Source organism: Corvus brachyrhynchos, unplaced genomic scaffold (genome assembly GCF_000691975.1).
Source record: "Corvus brachyrhynchos isolate BGI_N302 unplaced genomic scaffold, ASM69197v1 scaffold92, whole genome shotgun sequence".
Classification (NCBI taxonomy): Eukaryota; Metazoa; Chordata; class Aves; order Passeriformes; family Corvidae; genus Corvus; species Corvus brachyrhynchos.
The window spans coordinates 2,240,214-2,253,935 of NW_008236973.1; the positions used below are offsets into that span (position 1 = coordinate 2,240,214).

Genomic DNA, 13,722 nt, shown 5'->3' on the forward strand with positions numbered 1-13,722 from the left:
GGATGGACGCACAAATGGACAGATGGGTGGATAAGCGCGGCCAGAGAGCAGGTGAGACCTGCCTATCCCTTGCCTTCACTGAAAAACTGGGACTTAGCTGTTTGCACCGCTTAAACCTTTATTTCCTGTACCTCACCCAGGGTTAAAAAAAAAAATCGTGTTTTCACCTTCTTTCCGACAGTAATGTGGGGAATAACTACACAGATACTACTGGCTCTGGTACTACAGAATCTATAACGAAGGGCAGCTAACCTGAATGGGATCAGGATTGGGCCCACAATCCCAGATTCTCTTTTAAACATCAACCAAAACATGAAAATTTTGAAGCGGAAAAGCTCACCATCATTCATCATTACATGAAAATGTACCAATTTTCAAAGTCGAAAAGATATAACTCAATGGATACAATTACTGCTAAATTCAATAAAGAGAAATGATCACAATTGATGCTTATTGACTTAAATGGATTGTTTATAATTTGTGCAAAAGGCCAAGTGTGCCAGATACTTGAAACGGCTCTTCATTCACACCACAACAGTGCATTTTCTGCACTTATGGTAGAGTAAGTACATATCTAGATGTTAATTTGCCTTCTCCAGGTCTGTTTCATAACCGTAGTTTTGGTTAACCATAGCTTCTTAGAAAATGAGCTTGGCTTTTCCCAAATACAGCCATAGAATTCAAGCAGCCTTGTAATAAGTCAGAGAAGACTCATACATCCAAACCATGCATTTTGACTCTGTTTGACTTAATGCCAATTCTCAGTCCCAGTATTTGAAAACAAAACTATTTACATTATTCTACGGTCTGTGACATGAGGGGTAAGAAAAATGACCTGGGATCAAGCTTCTGCCACACAACTGGCCTTTTATTATCAAAGGGGATCTATGTCCTTTTGAGCAGAGCTGATGCTGAGGCAGCGTAACCCTTGATTCTAAGTGTCAGTCCAGGGAAGATGATTGCAAGCATGAGGTTGTTCAGTACTGAAATGTCAACAGGAGCTTGGCACTATTAAGCAGGTTAACAAAACGGTGGGATGGAAAGAGGGGTATAACGCTGAAAGGCACACGTGGCAGGACCAGCATGAGAATGGAACAGAGGTGCATGAAAGTCACGGTTCAGCTCCTGCTAGACTGGCGCATCAGTCCGAAACCAGACCAACCCAGGCACTTCAACCCTATCCTCCTGCCTTGGAATGAGCCTTAGGCACACAGGCTGCTCCAGTTCTCTTCTGAAATAAATCCCCTCTGTAATGCAGCCTGGAAGGTGTTTATTGACTTGAATTTTGCCTGCACTTGCACCAAGCTGAGACCCTGCAATGACAGAGCTAAGACCCCAAGTGCTCTGAAAATGTTTAATGAGATACTACATACAGTTAGAAGTGAATAATAACCAACACCTCTGTATTTGGTGTACATGCAATAAATGGCAGAACTCAAAACAATCCTGAGAGCATATTAATAGCATTGCAGAGGGGGATACCAGCTTCAAGTCAGGAAGGACAATAGATAGGGTGAGGTGTGTGAGGTGGCACATAGCTCAAGACAAAAGGAGACATCAAAGGTAAATCCTTCTTTTTCAAGACAAGATAGGAATAGCTGAAGTCTTGATACTTTAGTGAGATTATACATACGTATGCAGTTGCTTGGCAGTTTAGACATCTCACTAATTAACTGTCTCTGCTTTGCTAAGCTTCAAGGATACCATCCCTCCAATACATCTTAGGAGTTAGCTTTCCACTTGGGCTTGGAAAAACAATGATAAATGAACATGTGAAGTTCAAATGGCAGTTTAGCAAATCTCCAAAGTAAGAGCACATGTTTAGTGTGCTGCTCTAAGGCCTTCCACGCTCCTGCCTTTGCCAGACAGATGCACTGTTTCGTATTAAAATAATTATCCAGGACATTTATGAACATGCTTGGGAAAATTAAGATCTCTTCTGTTGCCATATAAGGGAAATGAACACTGCTCAAAGTAGGTGGCAACAAAAATGCCTACCTGCCTCCCTGGGGTGGTCAACAACACACAAAACCCCAGAATAACCCAAGACTTGTCTAACCAAAATTTGAAGTTGAAACTTCCAACTGTAATGAAATAAAAATTAAACACCCAACACAATCACCAACAGCACCTTCTCTATGTAGGTTTATATCCTTCTATAGATGCATATGAGGAGCTCACAATTTAAACACTACATAAATGTCAGCCTATGTTCCTACATACTTTGCATTAAATGGATATGAAGTCCTATGGGAATATAAGAATATCCCAAGTTCTTACCATCAAATGCCAACTTGCCCCCTTCCCAAACTGTGTGCACTATTTTCCTAGAAATCAACAGTATCTCTGAAGTCCTACAATAATTTTAAAAAGAAAACCCAACAATGCAAACATAACATTCACCAACACCAGGTCTGCAAAGATCTAAAACTTAAGAGAATGCCTTAGGACAGCAAAGAGACAGCAGATTCCACCAACTGAACTTCTACGCAACAGAGGAAATGAAACCAGACCAAACCAAAGACCTAGCTGCTTTCCCTTTATTTTTTTTCTTTTTTTTTTTTTTAAAGGGCACTGGAAGGAGAAACAAGTAGTGAAATGTGGAATGGCAGAAGGGGCAATCTCATTAGGAATGGGCATTTTGTCCACAAGATAGTCCTAGAGGTGGGACTGAAAATAACCTGGTAACATCTAAGCCTACACAATATTAAATGCAGAAAACAAATGCTGCTATTTAGCAGCAAATTATGTGATGCAGAACAAAATGCTTGATACCACAGCTGCATGTATGATTACTTGGCTTCTTGCTTTTAGAAGAGGAAACAAAACTGCATAGGTCTGTTTTGAGTATTGACTTTTAATAGCTTGTTTCTCATAAGGGAACAGGGGATGTTTTCTGTTTTAGAAATACAGGTATCAGTTGATCTTTAAATACAGCCTGCTCCTGCCAACAGGTCATGTACATGATTTATTTGGCTTCAGCTTTTGTTTTTATGCATTAAGCAACTTTCAACCTTCTTTTGTAATACAATATATAGACAAATTTAAGTACAGTAATAGTGTAGGTATTTTACCGTCTTCACATTTTCTTGACATACTGGACAAAGTGATACACATAAGTCTGCCCCCAAGCCCCGGTTTCATACAAAGCATGTTGAATACTGCATTCAGTGGCACATTCAACTTGATCTCACATTTAATTTGCTAAATCTACAGAAACAGACCCATTGGAAATATCAGGAATTATTTCCAACTTTGTCCAGTGGCATTCAGATGCTCAGGCAACTACTGGTAACTTTCATTTTATGGTTACTACAGATGTTGTACGCTGACAGGAAAAAGAAAGTTTTAGAACTGGACAAGCTATAGTAATCTAGGTTTTGGTAGAGGAATTACATACAAAAAGGGGAACTTTATATATATAGTTTTCAATCTGTAGTTTCATTTTTCAAAATAAAACCTGTATATATAAATGGATAATATTCAAGATCTGTATAACAGTTGCTTTCTGGCTAAAACAATATATTTAGACAGAATCTCACTTTCTGTTTTTCAGTTCAAATATACTAGCCAGTCCAGTCCTTTGGGAGAAAAAACTTCCATTTTTAAATCCTTTAGGATCCATCAGATTCATTATATGGTAATGACCTTAACTTATACAATATATTATATTATGAAGTGAACTGAAGGGGTTTAGATATCGGAAGTATTGGTTTGGGTGCAGTAAGCCAAACAGCCGTTTAAACATGATACTACAGCTGAAATAAGTCTCTGTCAGAATAAAAACCAACATTCATAAAAACAGCAGCAGCCATCAATAACATTCACAACTGCAGGGATTTTTTACTGTGTGTAATTTTGCATTATAAGTAGAAGCCACAATAGTTTAAAGCAAAATTTAAAAAAATATCACTATAGTCTTGAATTTAATAATGTGAATTTTCACTCTTATAGCCGTTTATAGAAGTGTACTAAAAAAATTTACTTAAACATACGAATTTAAGACTTTCACTTTATTCGGCAAATTGGTTTATTTACACAATGGGGAACGCTGGTTGAATGCTGTCAATGTAATAAAAACAAATCTAACAGAGACAATACTGAACTCTCTATGTATTCATAGCAGAAATGACAAACTATTTCCTTACCTGTATCAGGAACATCAAGCGCAACAACAGGGACAGTATCATAGGACACTGATTTAACAATAAACCACAGAGGTCCAGTAATACTATGGCAATTTACTCATGTATTTACTGACTTTAAAATAAAAACATTAAAAGTCAGCAATACCCAGTATAAAGTTCTGTCAATTATCAGAGTCAAACTCTGATGAGTAGGTCAGTAAAACCTTATCAGATCATCCACAGTTCATTAAGTGACATGAGTTGCTTCAGACCACCAATACAGAAACAAAATTGATGAAAACAGATTACCCTCTAAAAGTCAACGATGATCTGGTAAGGGTTTAACTTAATGGAAGTTTAAAAAAAAAAGAATTGCAGAGCACAGCCCCTATTAGAACAAGCTAACTTTCCAACTTTCAAAAAAGACAAAAAAAATTTGAGAGAAAGAAAAAAAACCAAAAAACACTTCAACATGAAGCTACCATACAAAGTTTTTGTTTGTTTTCCTTTTTTTGTTTTTTGTTTGTTTCTTTTTTTCTTTTAAGAGTTCAGAGTTGAAATTTAATCCTGGCTTTTTAGGGAGAAGGACAGTTTTGGCCTAGACTTTCCTTTGCCCAGGATAATTTTTTGCTCTTCCTTTTGCTGACGCTGTCTCTCTTGTTCTAGTTTCATCCTCTCCTCATGAATCTTTCTTTGTTCTTCAACAATTTTCAATTGTTCTTCAGCCTATATAGGAAAATGGTAAAATTTAGGCCAGCATATTTTGCAGTCATAAAAGCAATTTACAAGTCCATATTAGCTTCCAAACAGGTCCAATCCTGCATAAGTATGTAAGCAGTTCTGCCTGAGCTAGGTGCCATAGTTGGTTTCAGTGAAACTATTTATAAAATGGTTATTTCAATTAAGTTTAGAAGAAACACTGAGAACTTTCTACAGCTAATGTATCGAAATCTGGAGTGCTTACATGCCATGTTTTTCAGCATTGCTTTGCACATAACATTATATTTTAATTAAGGAAGACATTAGATACATACAGAAAGTGTCCCAACACTTGTCACGTGTAAGCTGAAGTAACATACACACATAATGAAGTAACATACCTTCAGGCTGAGGTCTCCCTGCTCCAAAACCCATCTAAAAACCCCTCCTAATCCAAAACCATCTTCACTTGATTTGCAACTTGTCGATCCTTACATTGACCTATAATTCTTACAACTCTCTCAGTGGTCTTCTAAAGGTGCTTATAGTTCATTACATCAGTCAATACTTTAAATTTTCCATTTGTCCTGTTTCCACCATAAGAGGTTGAGAAGAGGGTAAAACAGAAAGATCTAAAACAGATGTAGTTCAAGCAAAAAGATTTAAGAAGCCTCATTTTTATATGAAAGATGTGCAACTACTTGGGCAATTGAAACTGACAGAGTTCAATCAGAATTTAGAAGCAGCTTAGTTTGTCTTATCATCAATTGATTAGAATCAGCTAATTCATATTGAATGTTTTCATGTGGCAAGCATCTGATTAAATGGGCTTGAAGACCAACAAAAGTTAGACTTTCCTAACTTACACATCTTAAGCTTATGCTGAAAGTCCCTTTCAGCACTTCTACATCAACATTATACTAGAATCAAATCTAGTTTGTACTTGTCCTGCTCAACAAAACAGAATTAGTCACACAAAGCTGAACACATTTGCAAACTTACTTCAACATTCCCCATGAGATATAGCTAAAACGTACTTTTTAAATTCTGAAGGCAGACATTTCCCTTCTAAATTAACTGCATCCAAACTGTTTTACCGACCTAGTGTTACTGCTAAGGATCTGGTCTTTTATGCTCAGGGGAAGGAAAGCAGCGTTACTGATGGAACCAGCAATATGCAAGTTAAACTCTAGAAAGGGTTGATTTGTTTAAGTGTCGCAAATCTGGCAAAGACAAATATAGTTAAAAACACCTTCACATACCAGTTTAGCTTGTGCTTCTGCAATTTTTCGGTTATTCTCTTCTAGTATTCGCTCTAGTTCCTCACGCTTTGCACGCTCTTCTTCCTAAAGGGGAGGACAGGGCAAGATGTTAGTAAAGTAAAATACTCATTTCTGCATGTTCACTAATCTTTCTCAGAATTCTCTTGTGAACTGACTTAAAGTGGCAGCTTTACAGCCACCTATTTTGCCTCACAACGGTAAACTGTGCAGCCACTAAAACTGGTTTCTAGTACTCAATTTAAATCATCCCGCCCAGTCCAAACAGCAACCAACTAAACCCTCCCTAATCACAGAATCCTGACAATTTATTACTAGAATTTTAATATCACACAAATCAACAAGGACAACTACAAAAACTGGATAGTATTTACCAAATTAAAAAGTAATATAGAAAATATAAATAAAGTGAATAGTTTGTCTCACCAATTAAGTATACCTACGTATTCTTTACCTATACTCCTTTAATCAGCATTAAAAGTTGAATATTTACTGTCTTGTCCAGTGTCCTGCAGAGTGTGCTCCTCGGCTGCCATACGCGCCAGCTTCCTCTTTAAAATGATTTGTACTGTTAGCTTGGCAATACCTGCATCAGCAGCTCAACCATTTATAAAGAAACAACATACAAGGAAGGCTGAGCTGAGGAATGCAGATGTTTATGGTAAGAAGGAACAAAAATATGTAAATCATTCCTAAGGCAAACAATTAATAAGAAAAATACATTTACTGTTAGTGAAAAATACAAATGGTAATCCATACTTCATGGAGCTATGGGCTTCTTTCATGGGGAGAATGGACTTAACATTCAGTCAGTATTTTGACAATTTTAAGACAGCTGAAACTGTCTGCAGTATGAACTTGGAATTCAGGAGTCCAGGGAAGGCAAGATCAGGAAATAAAGCCTTTTAATTGTTGTTTTCTTGGTGAATTTTATGGAACTCTGTTATGCAACTCAAATATGAAGACTGCGTGAAAAATTTTGAAGTGTTTCAGTTCACATAATATATATCCAAATTATTTTTATATTTGGAGGATTTAAAGTTAGCCAGAGGTTTGTGTCTGTGTAAGAAAAAAAAGTTAATACGAACAAAGCAAGCATATGAAAACTTCTTACTATGACTAGTAACCAGCTACTAGCTAGCACACTTCACTCCAGGCATGGAGGTTTATTCTGCATTACAAGGAACTGGTGGGACTTCTCCACATGACAATGACGATACCAAAAATACTTTCTTAAAAAAAATCAAGTCATCCATCTGTTCAAATGAAAACCTCTAAATATTATGAATTTGCTGACTATGGACATGTAAATTCAACTTAAACTCTTTGATATTAAAGTCTGAATTTGAAAAAAAAAGTATAATTTATTGGTTTTAATATTTATTGTAACTTAGCATTCCATTTGTTTCCATTTAATTTGATACTATGTGACTGACAAGTCACATCTAGTACGAAGGGGAAAGCTGCATTGCTACTGTCTCTCCTTTCGTAAGCCAATCAAAATATTAATTTAAAATAAACTGTGTAGGACGTACAGAGTGAAAAAAGCATTTGACACTTAAGACTATTTAGCACAAATTTCCTCTACAGTTTGAAGTTTGTCTTGAAATTTCTAGATCCTGGAATGATTGGTGCAGGCAGGCATCAAAGCCTTTAGTAGCAAATTACTGTCTCACAGAAAGACATTTTCAGCTTCTGCTCCAGCTGCTGATTAAAAACCAAAACAAAACAACAAAAAAAGCCCCAAAAACCCAAGTCACACGTTCAGCTTGACTTCAGACAAGGGCAACCTGCTCTTTTATAACTTCTAGGGAGAAAAAAAGGAGTTGTTAGTAGTTATTAAAAATGGATATAATGATTTGGACAGAGATCCTTCGTGAAGACATGGATTGGCTTATGCTTGAAGTCCCAGAATTAGTCCAATGTAAGCTCAAGGAAAATGTTCATTTTAAATGAAGAATAAGAAACCTATTTGTTAAAGACAGGTACTGCAGCTCACTGCTGGACCCTGCTTTTTGCCTGACTGAAGGCAAAAGCCTCTTACAGTCTAGGTAAACAAAATGAAACAAATGAAGGATATATAATTACAGATTTTTCAATACCCTTCCCCAAAATGAAAGGACTGCTGATAAATCCTGCAGCCATGGCAAAAGTTTCAAACAATTCTGAAATATGTAGGTCAGTTCCTTTAACAATCAAGTATCCTTGTTCAGGTTTTAGGAGAGTAACTGTTTAAATATCAGTGAGCTCCTCTGAATAGGCTAGAAATTAAGTTTCGCAGCAATGCAAGTTTGTATGAGAAGGGAATTAGATTTGCTGTATTCCATCTCTTTCTGAACCGAACAGGAGGCACAAACCGACACTGAAAGTTTTGCCATGGACTGTCTCTACTTTCCAAACGACCGAGCGTTACCTCTCTGGCTTTTTGTGCTGCAAGTTCAGCTTGTCGCTGTCGCTCGAGTTCTTCGAGCAACTGTTTTTCCATGATGCGCTTAGCCTCCTCCACCCTGCGGAGAACCTCTCGCTCAATCTCATCCTTTCTTTTCTCCAACTCTTCTTCTACACGCTTAGCTACAAGTTCTTCCACTCTTCGAGCAGTTTCTTCCTCTATGAGTTTCTCTTCAATTTCTTGTTGACGACTGCAAAATGCAAACATGAGAATTACATTTTTAATCAATAGTGTTTGCACTGAAACAAACTCCTTCAACACACAGCATCAGCCATGCTACTGAATAACTTCTACACATAGATGATATATTTAAAGAATATTTTGCCCTACATCTAAAGAAAGTGAATATTCAGGCCATCAATGTTCCTATCACAGGAAATCCATTCACACCACACCATATTTAACATCTTTCTATATACTAACAGACTAAATTGAAGACAACTTATCCTACTACTTCTTGATTACAATTAGGGGGAAAAAAAGAGAAAAAACCCCAGCCTAAACCAACAACCACAACACCATGCCACCCTCCTCAAAAAAATCCAAACTTCACCCAACTTTGACCATTATTCACCCTTCAGGAGTTTAAATGGTCTCAATTTTTCACATATAGTAATAATATCCTGTAAAATCTTGTCATAAGGCCACCACCTTAGAGGCACCAAACTAATTTCCAGTATCTTAAAATAGAAGACAGAAGCAATAAAATTTGTGATTTTAATATTTTAGCTAGAATTCTAGGTGTTGTATCTGTAAGCTGGTTATCCAGTCATTTACCCTAACAAATTTCAAGTACTTCAGCTCTTAACTTTTTTAATGCAGCACTCGTGTTTCTACCATAATGATACAAAATAAATTATCAACAGTACCAAGCACTAAATAAATCCTTGCAAACTGCTGCTTTCCATGTTCTGAATTTTGGAAATATTTTTAAATGTATTGTCTTTATTTTAATTTAGCAGCAGCATCATCATTTAGCCTGATCACTACTTTAATTTTTCATTAAAAAGTATACAAATATACTAGGTAAATTTGCAGGTTAATTACCAAATACAGAAAAACAACCCAGGTAGTAATCACTGGTGCAACATCGCAATTAAGATATTCAAGGATGACCAACAGAGAATATTCTGTTTTTCATGTAGTACTATTTACTTGGAATTATTATGAGCTTTGGGGAGAAGACTCTTGGTTTTAAACTTGACACTGAACTTTCATTTTAAATATTCCATGAAGTACCGAACAATCTTATGAAACTTATCTTCTGGCCTGTCAGCAACACAAATCCAGGATTCAGAATACCAACTACTGTTGTAATATCTTAATATTCTGTCATTTTCAGAATGTTTGCATTTTCCTATGTCATTTGGAAGATCCTTCCTAATCTTATGTGAAAAGTAACTAATTAAAAAAAAACGTTACATAATTTACCAACTTTTAGATGACCTAAGGTACAATTTGCAAATATGCAATAAGGAGATGATGAAGTATGGATCACTCATCTACATACATATGGGAAATAAAAAGGTGAAAGGCTCCCAATTTCCCCTGTTCACGTGTCATCTTTTCAAAAGTATACTGAACTAAGTGGATCTCCTTCCTAGAATGTTTTGGAACCCTCAACTCAATCATTCGGCCAGAGAATACCAATTTTAGTCTTACGATCCTCCAAAGACAGCAATCTTAGCTGGGGGCACATTAGGCCAGCAGTCACTTTTTCAAAATGGACACAAAATATCTTGAGGTGATTTTTTTCAGAAAAAAAACCCCAAAACAACATAAGACAAACAAAAAACCTAGACCACTCCCAGAAAAATGCATCAAACCCATTCTGAAACCCATTTAAGTGTTATCGCTGCCAAGCTATGACCCTTTGTAGCCAAATGTTTAAACATCCTTTATACACTAGGTATCATTTTATTTTAAAAGGTTTTCTTTCCCTCTTACAAGTATTTATTCAGCAGCAGTCTCACCATCCTGTACCAATACATCTTAGCATACTTTAGCGTCTGTTCTAAAGAAACAATTCATCATAAAGTCCATATTCTCATGTTTTATTAAACTATCATAGCTTTATGTTTAACATCAGGAAATCTAGGAAAAAAGTTAGCTAATTGAATAAAGATAGTGCATCATTACAAAAATACCATGACACTCATGTCTGAAATAGATTTTCAAATATCCTCAGCAACTGATGATGTACTCAAATTAAGCACTGTGCCTGCACACATTTCATTCTTCTCATTCCAACAAATTCCACTCAAATTTAATTAAACCAATCAAATGTAGTTTTAGCCTTGTAGGCAATGATAATATTACGATGACTTAGACCTTATCAAGAAAATAAAATTATAAACACAGATATAAATCTCGGTAATTTATTCTGCAGTATACCAACTTTTTCTTTTTTTTTTTTTTTAGATCACATGAACTTACAGTATTCTATCATTTCATCATCCTGGCCTACTGAGTTATGATTCCAGAGCACCAGATAAGTCACTAATGTAAAAACTATTTTTAGTATGATCCATTTACTTCTTAAACACTAATTGTATGAAATCTGCAGAAAAGAAACCACTTATATTTCACAAAGTTTCTGAGGGGAAAAAAGTCATACTTGCAAGGCAAGAAAATGAGCATTACAGGAAAGGGCTGAAGTTAGGCTGTGTATTGAGATTTGAACAAGACATGAGAAGAAGAAAGTCACTTCCAATCTATGAACTGTTCACTGATTTATTCAATCAGAAAGGAAGTACTTCTTTCATTATCTAACATGAATCTATACTAACATACAGAACACAATTCACAGATAACTTACTAAAATACCATACTTTTCTACTCTACTAAGTTTTATTGCTTTTTCTTTTTAAAATTTAAAGTGTATTGAAGGAGTATCAAAATTCCATGCCCAATTGTTTCCAATATTGATTCTTCCTCAAATGTGTCTACTATTCTGTAGCAAGTATTGCTCAAATATCAAACTCCTTCTATACACACTTCATGAGCTGTAAAATTTCAAAGCTAACTTACATAGAAAATTTACTTACATATGAACTAAAACAGCTTGTAAGTACTAGAGTAAACTATTCATTCTATTCTCAAATTCTTAAGCACATTCCAGTTCTTCATTGTAGATATGCACAGAATATTTTTCTTAATTTAGGTACTGAATAAAATTCTAAACCACAAACCGAGGATCAGTATGTCAAAACATGTCAATTTCCACGTGTTTGTGTTACTGTGGAAGTTTTTGATGACATCACTGTCAAAACCCTGAAATTAGCAAAGGTGATTGTCTTCAAGCAAAAATGAAAGTGACAACTTGGGGTCACCAAGCCCGACAATGACAACTAGTATTTCCTGAGAACAATATGGCTGAAGTAAAGCTCCACCTGAGAATTAACGCACTACTTGGCTTCGCATGTACAAACAAGTGCTATTTCTGAATTAGGTGGTCCAATGAGCAAAGGTAGTGATCACAACTGTTCAAACCGTTCTCCTCTCTGCTGCATAAAGGTCTGTTTTATAACTTTATACGTTGCTAAACATATTAATGCACCGCCATTATTAAAGTAGTATTTATATCTGCAGACTTAATAAATAACCACACTCCCCATAACAAACTGAAAAAAGGGCAAGGTTTCAAATGAAACAAGTCACCGGATCTCACCGTCCCATTTGGCAAGAAAGTAATCCCACAGTGTTAATATAGCAGCTGCACAGTGTTTCTTGAAAACCTCAGTCGAGCAACTCTAGGTGCCTCCGCTCGACGCGTAACAAGCTCCACGCCACCGAGGGGAGGGGCGGGCGTGTGGAAGTGCAGCACAAAGCCTCAGGGGCGCCGAGGCCTCCGCCGCAGAGGGAAGTTTAGGAGCAGCGCAGGAGGGAGAGACCAGCGACGGCGGATGGGAAGCGGGCAGAGCCGGCCGGGAGGGAGGAGGCGTGCGGGGGGCTCGCACCCGAGTGGGCGGCTCCTACCGCACCTGAGGGAGCCGGGCTTTGAGAAAGGGGCGGATGGCGGGAAAACAGGCATTGGTTAGGCCTCAGCGAGGGCCTAAGCGCCTGTACCCAGCCGCAAGCGGCCCTAGCCCACAGGAAGAAGGCGCGGAGAGAGAGGCACCAAGGCACGGAGCACCTCCCTTCCTCCCCCATCCCTCACCACCCCTCTCGTCCCCAGCGCAGGCCCAGGGCTCACATTTTCCGCTGCCGCTCGAACTCTGCTTTTTTCTCCTCCTCCTCCCTCTTCTGTTTCTCGTCCAGGCTGCTGCGCTTGCTCACCGTGCGCCCGCAGATGTCGATACGGTCGGGGGGGGAGGAGGCGCGGTCGCGGTCCCGGTCCCGGTCGCGCCGGGAGGAGGGGGCCGTGTTAGAGCGCGAGCGGGACTCCCGGCGCCGGTTCCGCTTGCTCTCCCGGGACTTGGAGCGCTTCCGTGCCCGCTCTTTTTCTCGGGAGCGGGACCGCGATCGGCTCCGGTTCTTCTTGTTGTGCTTGGAGCTCTTGGTGTGCTTGGAGCGGGACGAGCTCCGGCTGCGGGACCGACCCATCCCGGCAGAGGAGAGGAGAGGCCGCGCCGGCGACCGCTCGACCACCCCCGCCCCCTTTGCTAGCGGCGCCTGAGAGAGGTGCGAGGAGGCTCTGCGCGCATCAGCACCGCCCGGGCGGGCCCTTCGTCCTCTCCCTTTCCACCGCTTTGCGCTGCGAGGAGAAGGAACAGGCCCCGGGAGCGGGAGTGAGTCCGGACGCGGCCAAGATGGCGGCCCTGGCTAAGCAGTGACTCTCCTCTCCCGCCCCACAATGCACCGCGCCGCGCCCGAGCTGTTCGCTCCCCTCCCCACCGCCTCCGGCGCCGCGGCGGAGGAGCCCGAGAGCACTCGTCAATGTTCGGCAGCCAATGGCAAGCGCCGCTTGGAGCGGGCCCCTCGGCAGCGATGATGGGGAGCGCTCCGGCCGAGGGGTTGCCTGAGAGAGAATTGCTGGGTTTCCTTTAACTGAAAGTTGTATCAAGCATTGAATATTTTCTTTTTCTTTTGTTTTGATACGGGAAACAGAGGGAATTATCAGTGCAGATTACGGAAGTTGCGAAAAACGCTTAAAGGCCCCACTAAATTGTGAAAATTAGTTTTTGAGTCCTCTTGCACCTCTGTGAAGACCCATCCTTAAAGGGAA

At 39.0% G+C, this 13,722-nt stretch overlaps 1 protein-coding gene and 1 long non-coding RNA gene across 2 annotated transcripts; one reads left to right on the forward strand and one right to left on the reverse strand.

Moving 5' to 3' along the window:
• LOC108445270 lies at nucleotides 1–447 on the forward strand. The gene is made up of 2 exons (XR_001860077.1): nucleotides 1–51; nucleotides 182–447. It is a non-coding gene; the product is annotated as an uncharacterized LOC108445270 (long non-coding RNA).
• A 2,390-nt stretch (nucleotides 448–2,837) lies between these two features.
• ARGLU1 (arginine and glutamate rich 1) lies at nucleotides 2,838–13,356 on the reverse strand. Its single transcript, XM_008629322.2, has 4 exons — nucleotides 12,751–13,356; nucleotides 8,520–8,745; nucleotides 6,089–6,172; nucleotides 2,838–4,853 (listed from the first exon to the last, which is right to left on the reverse strand). The coding sequence occupies exons 1-4, from the start codon at nucleotides 13,098–13,100 to the stop codon at nucleotides 4,689–4,691; spliced, it is 825 nt and encodes a 274-aa protein (XP_008627544.1). The 5' UTR covers nucleotides 13,101–13,356; the 3' UTR covers nucleotides 2,838–4,688.
• Between the last annotated feature and the right edge of the window lie 366 nt (nucleotides 13,357–13,722).